This window comes from Sinocyclocheilus rhinocerous, unplaced genomic scaffold, assembly GCF_001515625.1.
Source record: "Sinocyclocheilus rhinocerous isolate Xijiao unplaced genomic scaffold, SAMN03320098_v1.1 scaffold677, whole genome shotgun sequence".
Classification (NCBI taxonomy): domain Eukaryota; kingdom Metazoa; phylum Chordata; class Actinopteri; order Cypriniformes; family Cyprinidae; genus Sinocyclocheilus; species Sinocyclocheilus rhinocerous.
Genome location: NW_015633185.1, coordinates 720,546 through 731,995, shown reverse-complemented (window position 1 = coordinate 731,995; position 11,450 = coordinate 720,546). Strand labels below are relative to the sequence as shown.

The 11,450-nt window shown below is 38.6% G+C and overlaps 2 protein-coding genes across 3 annotated transcripts in view; both read right to left on the bottom strand.

Annotated features, from left to right (window-relative positions):
• LOC107743589 (histone acetyltransferase KAT6B-like) overlaps positions 1-2,464 on the bottom strand; it is a 43,579-nt gene extending 41,115 nt beyond the window's left edge. The window contains exon 1 of the mRNA XM_016556920.1: positions 2,276-2,464. The gene's annotated coding sequence lies outside the window, so the exon portion shown is untranslated. The remainder of the gene's footprint in view (positions 1-2,275) is intronic.
• Positions 2,465-5,238: 2,774 nt separating this feature from the next.
• Positions 5,239-11,450, bottom strand: part of adka (adenosine kinase a) — a 163,611-nt gene continuing 157,399 nt past the window's right edge. For both annotated transcript variants that reach the window (XM_016556754.1, XM_016556755.1), the window contains exons 10-11: positions 8,835-8,921; positions 5,239-5,885 (exon numbers count right to left, since the gene is read on the bottom strand). In XM_016556754.1, coding sequence (XP_016412240.1) covers positions 5,761-5,885; positions 8,835-8,921 — 212 coding nt within the window. In that variant the 3' untranslated portion in view covers positions 5,239-5,760. The remainder of the gene's footprint in view (positions 5,886-8,834; positions 8,922-11,450) is intronic.

Genomic DNA, 11,450 nt, shown 5'->3' with positions numbered 1-11,450 from the left:
AAGGAGGGGAAGAACAGTGCTGCGAGCAGCCAGCAGGTGACATGCATTGAACAATTTCTCAAGAATCCCTCCGAGTCCGCTCGCCAGCAGCAGCCGTGTAAACTCAACCACACAACTTATCTGCCATAATATTGTTACATAAAAAGCCTCGCACACATACTGAGGGGAACACTTGACCCATTCCTCTGAGACATTAGATCCGGCCTAAACAGATCCAAGAAAAGCTATGGTAAATAATTGAACGACGCGACTCGGTTAGCCAGCTAAATAACCACCAAATAACTCGAGTTTAACCGTGAAGGCATGACAGCACACAGAGTGTTAGAACATACAAAAACAAGACAACTGATGGTAAAACAAAGTCTTATTTATCAACTGACACCCACTCATTTTGGGTGTTCAACTCAAACTTAAAAACACAACATACAGCGTTGTTTAAGATCTGACACTTATTTAATCCATTTTAAATCTCGTCTAAACTCTTCCAGTTTTGGTCACAAACTACGACTTGGCCATGACATTTCACATTAAGAGTCTAGCAACATCATCTGCAATGCTGACAGCTAAAATAAAACACCGTGTCACAAACGCGTACTGACATTCGTACTTCAGCTCGAGTCCTCTTATTAAAGCCGAGATAGTGAGCTAAAGTCAGGCGAATCTCAAAAGCATTCGGCTTCTTATCTCCAGCATCGGTTTTCTAAACAGCCCCAGAGCTCAAGTCTAGCACGCTAAGCTAAAGCTGGCTAAATTAGGTTATGCTTTATGACTACTTCCGACAGATGACTATCTATAATTTATGATGACAAAGTCAACATGTCAATTAACCCACGGTCTCGCAAACCTTGTTTTCTGGACGCTTTAATACGGTGGACAGGTCAGGTGACTTCGCCGCTTTGCCCGGTCGCGTTACTAAACAGACGCCATTTTGTTACAATGTTGTAGTTTACATGAATCCGACATGACACTGATTACAACCCAATGGAGTCTCATTAAACCTTACCTTCACAAAGACGGTCCCGCCCAAGAAACTTTAATATTGGTTAGAAAGGGCAAATACTTATCCCTGGTTTGATAACCAAAGTGTCAATCACAAGGAAACAGTTCGGCCTCTCGAGGAATCGGTTGGCTTCATAATCTGTCAATAATCACTTGACCCGCCTCTTAAAGGGATAGCTCAACACCGCTGAACATTCTGTCATCATTTACTCACTCTCATGTTTTTCCAAACCTCTATGACTTTCTTTCTTCCGTGGAGCACAAATTGAGACATGAAGCAGAAAGTGAAGAACTGACAGCCTCAATAATTATTTACTTTCAGTGTGATTTTAAACATTCAATAAAAGTCAACAGTAACTGAAGCCTGTAATTCTGCATATCATCAAATTTTTTAGTCATTCGGGATTATTACAACAGGAGGAGTAAAAAATGACAATATCTTCATATTTAAACAAACTACCCCTTTAAGTTGTCAACTGCTCTTTAGTCCGTACTGCGTATGGAATGCGATACCTGCTATTCTATCCGCATTAGAAAAAACAGTTACCAGGGATAGCGGGAATATTTTATCATCATGTAATGAGTTTAAAACTACTTGATGGCTATTTAAATACAAGATCAGCCGAAACTCGCTCTACACCTTTAAGAAGGCTCCCCCTAATGAGCATCGCACAACACTGCAATATAAGCAGATCGACCTAGTCACACTTTTTGGAGAATAATGTAATGGTGAATAATTAGTCCAAGTACTCTAGTTATCCCTGGCATTACCCGTACTGTGTGCACTGTAATCTAGTATAGCTAATAATTAGTTTGCACTTTACAAAAGACACGGGAGGCCATTAACTATCGAACGCGCACGTCCTCACGAATGTGCTGTGCACGCAAACAGGCAACATTTATAAATCCTGCGAATGCCTAAACGGATCATGGCATATCATTTCTCCCGTTATTCTGAAACACTAAAAAGCAGCGATGATGCTGCTGTTGGTTTATGCGCTTCTGTCTAAAGCATGCAAAATGCACTCATATTTCAAGATCAAGCAACTGAGAACAGATAGCATCTGGAAAATTCCATTTATGCGGGTCAAGCAGCAGATTGCTATACTTGCGCGGTTCGCGTAACCCAATAACCTTAATAGCCCGAATTAATTTCTCCGCTTGCGTCAAGTTACATCACTCACGACAACTTAAACTTGAACGATTAAAACATGCCACCGACAACAAGACACCGCCGAGATAAATGCCCGACAACGCTGGCAAGGCGAACATTTACCTTTAAGTTCCTCGCACGATCTCTCCACGCTCCTCGTATAAGCAATAAAAACACGCTTATTTATGCGTAAAGTAGCCTGATAAATCCAATGGGGTCCTGTTTGATTCGGAAGATGAACGCACGCGTAGGCAGAGGGAACCTGATAACAACTAATTGAAAGGTTAATCTACATAGGAGTCTGTGACAAAGTAGTACCCTCCCCTTTCGGCACTCCATCAACCACAGAGGAGGACTAACTCTCTGTAACCGCTATGTGACATCACATCGCTCATTGGGAAACAATGTACATTGTTTCAGACTACATGGCATGGGTGGGAAAAGAGGAGACATGATGTGCCCTGTCTGTAAAGCGGAAAAGGAAACTTTTAATATCACTTGTTGGGATATGACTGTATGCGTGCAAAATCGTCTCCAAGTCAGCACGCGCAATCATGCGAGATTTTAAACTGTGTGGGGGAAAAAAGACAAGATACTGTCTGATATGCCGTGTTTTTGAAGAGGATTATGAAACTTGTAATATCACCCAGCACAGACAAATTTCATATGAATACACGCATATATGCATAATTATAATAAAAGTTTCACACTGTTTAATTATACATCACGTTTTAATTGCTCAGAAGGTGTTGCACATGTAATTGATGTTTGTTTGCAATATAAATACCAGCATCAATTACATACAGCCAAATGTGCTACACCACAGTTGGTAATAATCGGAGTAAATTGAAAACATTTAATAACAAAATATGCAACAAAACCCACTGATAGTTTTCAAATGCACCTGAAAGCCCATGGGTTCGCCCTGTGGTGAAAATTTGGTGTTGCAGAGCAATCTGAACCATGGTCATGTTACTTTTTACTGTGCCTGAGAGGAAAACAAATTGCACACTAAAACTTGAGCCATGTGGGATGTGGTTACAGTTTGGCAAAAGCCTGCATACTGGCTTCCAGCAAAGCCTGATCAAGGTGATTTGACACCAAAGGATTGTCTTCAGTTGTCTTTTTTGAAACACCAGGTTGAGTTACTTATGGCAGCTGGTCTGGGTGTGATATACTAACACATCACTTAACACTGTGTTAATATAATTACACTGCTTTCAGTTGGATCCACTTTTTAGTTTAGTATATGACGTTTTTATTTTAAAGTTACCACTGGGCATTGTTGTTTTTGATCAGCTGCATTGGATGATAATGATACCTGTCACTTCACAGGTGATAACTGGCATCATTTTCATCCCAAGACCCCCTTTTTTAGCACTGTAATGTGTGTGGCTATTGCAATTCAGTGTTACTTATTTGTATGCCAAAAGGGAAGGTTCATTTGTTTACAGTTTACGCAGATACATTGGAATTATTCATGTTTGCATATTTCAACCACTGGCACAGTCATATTCACATTCAGACAGAGGCAGGATAAATTCCCTGCACAAGGGTATAACAGCACTAGGGTAAGTAGATTAGCTCAGACTGATGACCTTCCAGATACTGGTGCACTTTTCTAACTACAAAAATACAACTGTGTTGAATGTGCCAACTAAGCAAAGACGATCAATTTCCTAGATTGTTGTCTAGATGGTTTTCTTCTGTTAAATAATATAAATACAACAATATTTGCTATTATAGTGGACCAAACCAAATCAAATAGCTGTAAGCATATTAAGCATCAATCATTATGAAATGAATAAACTTTAAATTAGGTCACACAGTAGCTGGTCTGATTCATTGTTTTAAATAAACAGTGCCTGTTGCTTTTCAACTAAAATGATACAGTTGGTCATTTTTAATGAGATAACACACTTATAGCAAGTCATGTATTGAAAACTTTTGTGTAAGTGTGTGTGTTTCTAAAATTATAGATTTTGCTGATTAGAGATATCCAGTTTGAAGTTAAATAAAAAATTCAGACCCACTTTATATCAAGTGCCTTTAACAACTATACAGTGCACTTATTGTGTAGATACATGTATTTACATTGCACTTGTATTTAAATCGTACCTGCATGTAATTAGTTGTAATTAAATTGTTAATACATCTGTAATTACAGTTGATCTTAACCTACTCCTTAAAGAATGTCACATTTATATAGTGCTTTATACAATACAACTCGCCCTCAAACCTACCCATACCACTAAACCTGCCCCCTAACCTTAACCATATCCCACCTCAATAGCAGCAAAAGTTTTGCAATAAAACATGAACGCAAGTACATTGTACATAATTAATCTTTTTAATGTACTGTAAGTACATACACCTAATATAAAGAGGAACCAAAATTTCAACTATATCAGAAACACAACTGTGTTTACTTCTTGCTTGACTTTGTTCTTCTATACCTACTGACTGAAATGTTGTCCAACAGCAACACACCTGTGAATCAACTTGCATTTTATAAACCTCACAGGCAACTTTCGCAGGTCTTAAAAACACCCAGCATCATTGTAAAACACACAGCGGGAGGATTAGAGAAGTGGAAAAAACACAAGCGTGACTGTGTGAGAGCTGAAAATGTGAAATAGTGCTCAAGGACTTTGTCCTTCGCTGTCATTAAGTTCACATGGACTCACGGGTTGTTTAAAACCGTGTGCTCAGTGATGCCAGGGCCCAACCGGGTTTGTCAGCGACAGAACCCGAATCTGCTATGATTGCTGTCACACACGGGGACAAAGGGTCAGCTGTACCTTGAGTCTCTCTAATGATGCTCACAAATAGCTACTCCTCATCCCATATCAGAGAGATGAACCAATGCAGACCTGCCACTGTCATCAAGAGGACAGGCAGAAGCTGGAGGCTTTCTACCCATCCAGTAGGACACAGAACTTGAGAGAGTAAAATGGACAAAAACCGAGTCTAAAATCTCTGTCTAACAAAAACACAGATAATGCACAATATAACACATTTCAAGCAATAAACACCCATTTTGCCCATTTATAAGGTTAGGAAGATAATACAAGTGACAGCAGTAATACAGCCTTTTTTGTTTATTTTGGCAGTTTGTGACACATTTAAGTGTTTCCCACAAATACATTTGGTTTACAACAGGAAGACTGGCCAACAAAATTTCTCTGAGATAAAACGAGCCTTTGATTTCAAAAAAGCTCAAATGATTCATCCGGCTTCTGTATGTCTGCAATATTGGCTTCAGTTTTTATAGCTAATTACGACTAAAATAAATTTTGTTAGCAAACACCACATCTGGAAAGATGCTGGTTATGATCATCACTCTTAACCGTGATACTAAAATGGCTTTAGTAAAAACAAATCAATATTTCCAACAGAAATTCCTCTTTTGCCTCTTTTGTAAACAGTTTTTAATGTGAAATATGTCTCTGTGATCGTATTAGGCTGTGAGACAACAGAGGCACAGCAGAAGGCAGGCAGTGAACAAGAGAGGAAAGAGGAACAGAAGATTAAAAAGTCAATTAAAAAAAGGCATTAGTCCTATAAAACACTCGGACGGCCGTATCTTCCGGTCTCTCAGTGGCCCATCAGTGGAAGTCTGGCTTTTCTGGGAATGTGCAGCCCGCGTGGCGAATAATGACGTTAGCAGAGTAGTGTCCAGCGCGGATGCACTGCTCAAAGGTCTTATCCTGTACCAGCTGAGACAGGAAACCTGCACACACATGCAAACAGACATCGAAAGAAAAACACAAATCAGATCCGCAGCGTGCAAGAGAGTGGACAGACAGATCCTAATCAAAAAGCGTGCGCAAACACATGCACACAAACATATGTTTAATGAACGCACACATGCACACACATCCGAGCGCATAGACACACACATAAACATATGCCGGCGAATGTTAGCTCAGAAAACGTAGTCGGGTATCGATTTTGTTGCATTTGCTTTCTTTTAAAAAAATTAAGGAAATCAGGCTTAAGGGGGAAAGGTGATGCAAAAGGCCCTCTTTAGTGATGTGCGATACAGAAATCCTCCAGCTGCCCTCGGGCTCTGAACCCTCCCACCTAGATCTCTGCTCTCTGCAGCAGCGCCGGAGCGCATTGAAAAACAGCTGGCAAATTCATTTTCCAACACGGCAGAGCGCTGGCCTCCAACCTCTTGTTGGAACGGATAAAGGAGTTAAAAAAAATCAATACGACGTTTGAGCAAACACGCTCACAGCTCTATTAGTCGCAAGGTTCTCCTGGAAGAGCTACAGGAAGACATGTTAGCAAATCAGGCTCGTGGCCTTTGAAAAGCAGAGGGCCGCGGAAGAGGCGTGGTATGAAGATAAATTACACCGACCCGAAAGACCCGTGTGAACGGCGTGATCAACATCGATATTTCTGTTTTTCATGGGGAGCCAAACAGCGTTGTGCTTTATGCTTTTGATGGATGGCTTCACAGTTCAGATTGGAGTAGACACGCAGCGGCTATCTGAATGCGCGGTTATTAGCTAAACCCGCAGATTAAAGATAACGGCTGGGGAGTCTGGAAACTCCACTAATCCATCATGAAAGTGATCTATTTCCCCTTAACTGTGTTATCTGAGGTTAAATAGTACAATAGAACATTGGCAGCTTCATGTGATTAAACTAAGCCAAATAAATGAAGTATAACTACAATTCATCTACAAATTGTCATTCCAGAGCAGCTGCGCAGGAAATAAATAAGCATTGTGTGTCAGAACTCTTGCATCACGGTCTGGTTTCCCAGAGGTTACAGATCAAACCTAATCCTGGATTAAATTGTCCTGTCAATAGTGATTTTCCATTGAACATACTTTCGTCTAGGACTAGTCTGAGTCTAGGATACCTGTTTCAATATTTCAATTCAGTTGTGTGCTGAGTCTGTGATTTCATTCTTCTGTCATTGATGCATTAATTATTGGGTTCATTAATCTATTAGGTTATCACACCTTGTGTTCGAGAGAGGATAAAACATTTATAATGTTTGAATATTTGTATGAATATTTCATAATAATAATCATAATATGTATTTAATTATTACCATTATTAAAGGGGTCATGAACCGAGAAATCAAAATTCCCTTGATCTTTTGACATTTAAAAGGTCATTGTACTATAAAAACATTCTGTAAGTTTCAGAACTCAAAACTTTCTCGTTAGTCTAAAAACAGCTTTTACTGAAGCCAATCTGCCAAAATGACAGGTTATGGAATGTGCCACTTTATGACGTAATAGAGTGGGTAAACCCCGCCTCCACAGAAGATGATCAACGCCTGCTTCTACAGCACTGCCTGTTTAGCTCCGCCCACCGATTCATGCATGTAGTGTAAATAACGAGAGAGGCAAACGCAGGTCTACGCAGAATTTAAACGATAAAGATGACTATGAAGACAACAAGACACTGTACAGTGCCAAGCTGTGGAAAAACACAGTCTTTGCATTGCCTTCCTTCTGATCCCAACATTAGGAAAGAGTGGATGAAGTTTATTTTTAATGAAGATCCAGACCGCGTCAGTAAGAACTCTGTCCTTTGTTCACTTTATTTTACTGTGGATTTGTTTACAAACAAGGCACGATTCGACACAGGATTTTCAGAAAGATTGAAACTAATAGATGATTCTGTGCGACTATTTTGGATCCGACAGTAATGTCGCACCACACAAGTGTGAGTAACTGTTTTTATTATGTGCTCACTATTGTGTTGTCTCTTATTATAGATCGTTTGATATGTACTGAGTATTTATGTGTTTTTAACCTAAAACACAGCATCTAGGAGGGATGTAGGCTGTCAAACATACACAACTGTTAGCCAATCATCCGCCACGTCTATTCAAACGGAGTGTTCAGATGAGGAGGTCAAAACAGGACAGAAAATAGCCTATTACTTCTAAATAATAAATTTTTTTTATGTAAAAATCTTGATAACATTATAAGTGGACCTCAGAGAACAGAACAAAATTATTTTAAAAATGCAGTTCATGACCCCTTTAATAATAATAGTGATTTTCTTTCTTCAAACATACTTCAGTCTAGGACTAATCTGAGTCTAGGGCACCAGTTTCAACATTTCAAGCCATTTGCATGCTGACTAGAATTTTTTCCCCTGTGATTTATGCATTAATTATTGGGTTAATTAACTTATTAGCTTATCAGACCTTATGTTCTAGAGAGACTAAACCAATTAAAATAATGTTTAAATATGTGTATGAATATTTATTTCATAACAACAACAACAACAATCTATTAGATTAGGCTATGGGTATTTTGAATATCTGTTTGAACATTATTAATAATAATAACAATAACAATAATAATAATAAATATATTACTATAGAATTAGTCTCTTCTATCAAACACAAAAGACGGTATTTTTTAAAATAAATTGTCTCAGTGCTTTTTAGTCCATACAGTCAATGGAAGTCAATGGGGTCCAAATGCTTTTCTGGACACCACTGACTTTCATTGAACTCACAAAAACTATCATCATCATCATCAGTTTCTCAGCAAAAAGAAAAGTCATACAGGTTTGCAACAACTTGAGGGTGGATAGACGATGACAGAATTTTCATTTTTGAGTGAACTATTGCTTAAAGTATTGAAGTTATTAAAGATGTACTTTGAAAGTACATCTTTATGGCTTGGTAGCACAGTACCTCCAACAAAGGCATCTCCAGCACCGGTGGTGTCCACTATCTCGCTCTGGTTGATCTCCAGGACAGGGAACGTCTCCACCTTGTCACCTGTGGAAAAGACGGTTCACGGTAATTGTGAGCTTGTTAAACTATCGTTGAGCTGAAAAACGAGCCTCATTCACAGACCGGCTGTTTGGCAGACGTGCGAGACTTTCTGCTGTCAAAAATTTTAATTTTTTGATAAAAGACTGTATATTTTCCCCATAGAAGCTCAACTTTTTCAGTGTCAAGCGTAGATTTAAAGCTGCAAAAATAAAAGCCAGTCATCTTTTTGTCAGCTCAAACACCTTGTTCGCTGCTTATTTCTTCCTCGCAAACAAATCTAGTTAGCATGATGCTAATCTATGGGATGATATTAGACTCAAAATGATTAATAGATGCATGCACAATTATCCATGTACTGCATAAATTTTATACATGTATCTTACTAACCACTAGGGATGTAACGATTAACTGCGAGCCGGTTGAAAATCGATTCAAATATGTGACGATTCAAATCGGTTGAGATGCTAAACAAATCGCGATTCATTTAGGTGTAGGAGTTTATATGAATGTATGTCTGAGGGGAACTTACTGTCTTTAGAAAAGTTTAGATGGTTTTTTTTTTTGGAAAGCGGGTTAAGTACAAAGCCTGGTTTACATAGGCCTAATAAATAGCCAATATTGTGAATATGGAAACATTTGGATTCGTGCCAAATGAGAGAGTAAGAAAGAGGATTATAGGGCCAAACAATAATAAAAAATAAAAAAAATCTCCAGAATAAAGTCATTAGCCTGTAATGCGAGATTAAACTCATTCAATATCCAGAAAAGTGTAGAAATAAAATATTGAGAATAAAAATAATTACATCCTATAATAGCCCTTTTAATAATAATAATAATAATAATAATAATAACACAAGGAATGAATAACTGACAACGTGCTGTTGAATTACAGAAAAAAAAAGCCAAGGTACCGTCACAAAGTTCTTGTTTGGCAAAATTAATATAAGCTATTCTGTGTCTTAAGACAAGTTAAGTTAGAACAAAGTTCAATACAACATCTTTATTATATTTCTACTGTAGAGGAGAATAGCCAAACCAAAAAGAAACAAAGAAAACACAATGTAACATTCATAAAACCGTACTCAATGGAATGCGCACATGTGACTGGGGCTAGTGCGATCTAGTGGTCGCTGATTTTCTGTGGCTCAGCTGCGCGTGGATCGCGAGCTGTGTGTGTGTGGATTGGGCAAGGCTAAAAGGGCGGAACGAAAGTCTCAAAATTCAAATGAATCATATAGAATCGACTCAGAAGAGACGTGAATGAATGCATGTCACCTGATCCACAAATGCACATTTTAATCGCTACATGCACAAATTATGATACTTTAATACAAACTATAACATTTGTATTCACAAATATGTCTCTATTTGAACAAAATGCTGCACATTAATGTAATTCTTAACTCTGCAGACACCGGTTGAAAAGCATTTGTTTCAGTGTAGTGACGCACATTTGCGAATTTTTCAAATTGTGTACACGTTAATGAATTGCACTGGACCTTGTTTGTTGGTAGTTGTGTGTGTGCGTGCATCTATTAATCATTTTGAGTCTAATATCATCCCATACTAATCATCTATGACATAACAGAGGCAGGAACAAACTTAGTACCGTGAAAAGATGGAGAAGTTCTCACAAGACATGCAGAAAGGAACAGTTTCACTTGATGAGCTGTAAGAGCCCTGCTTGGGCTTTGAACTTAAGGAGAGGCAATTATATCATTTTCCAGCTCTTCAGCATGACAATTCTTGCACAAAAATGGATCTGTTCACTAAAATAGCATTTGAAAGACAGCGTCAGTCTATTTTAAGCATTCAGTTTGAATGATCTGTCCCTTTTCAGGCTAAAATAATGCATTAACTGTCCCACGGTTCCCTCTCAAATGCCTTCTACTGTACGCTTGTGTTTTATTCATGGCATTAGCCTCCATTAGGGTTGAATGAGGCTGATATAACTTTGCTTTGCAGTAAGATCATCACTTCAGAGAACCCAATATTAGATTCTTGAGGACCTTCAGAAAATTCCACATGCGGCAAGTCTGGCAACCCACTCCAGTGCTGCGATTTCCCATTTGAAACTGAGCTACTGCTGCCTTCAAGTGCACGTGGTAAGTCTCTACTCCACAGTTAATCAGTCGATATTACAACACATTACACATTCAAGTCTAGGAAAAAAGTGGGAGGTAGTCAAAACAAAAACAATAGATGACACAATTGCTGTCACTTCTGCTGAATACACCAGGATCACTTTTACACAACATGAGTTATGTATTAATTATTGGGTTCATTAAAGGGGTGGTTCACTGTTTTTTTTCTAGGCTTGATTGTGTTTATGGGATGCAGTCTAACATGTGTTAATGCTTTGTTTTTTAAAAAACGCATTATTTTTCACATAATTTACCTTTATATCACACCGCTCTGTCCCTTCTCTGAGAAACGTGCTGATCATTTCCTTCTTTTATGAAGCCCCTCCTTCGGAAATAGGCTATGGGCTCTGATTGGTTAGCTAGCCCAGTGTGTTGTGATTGGCTAAAC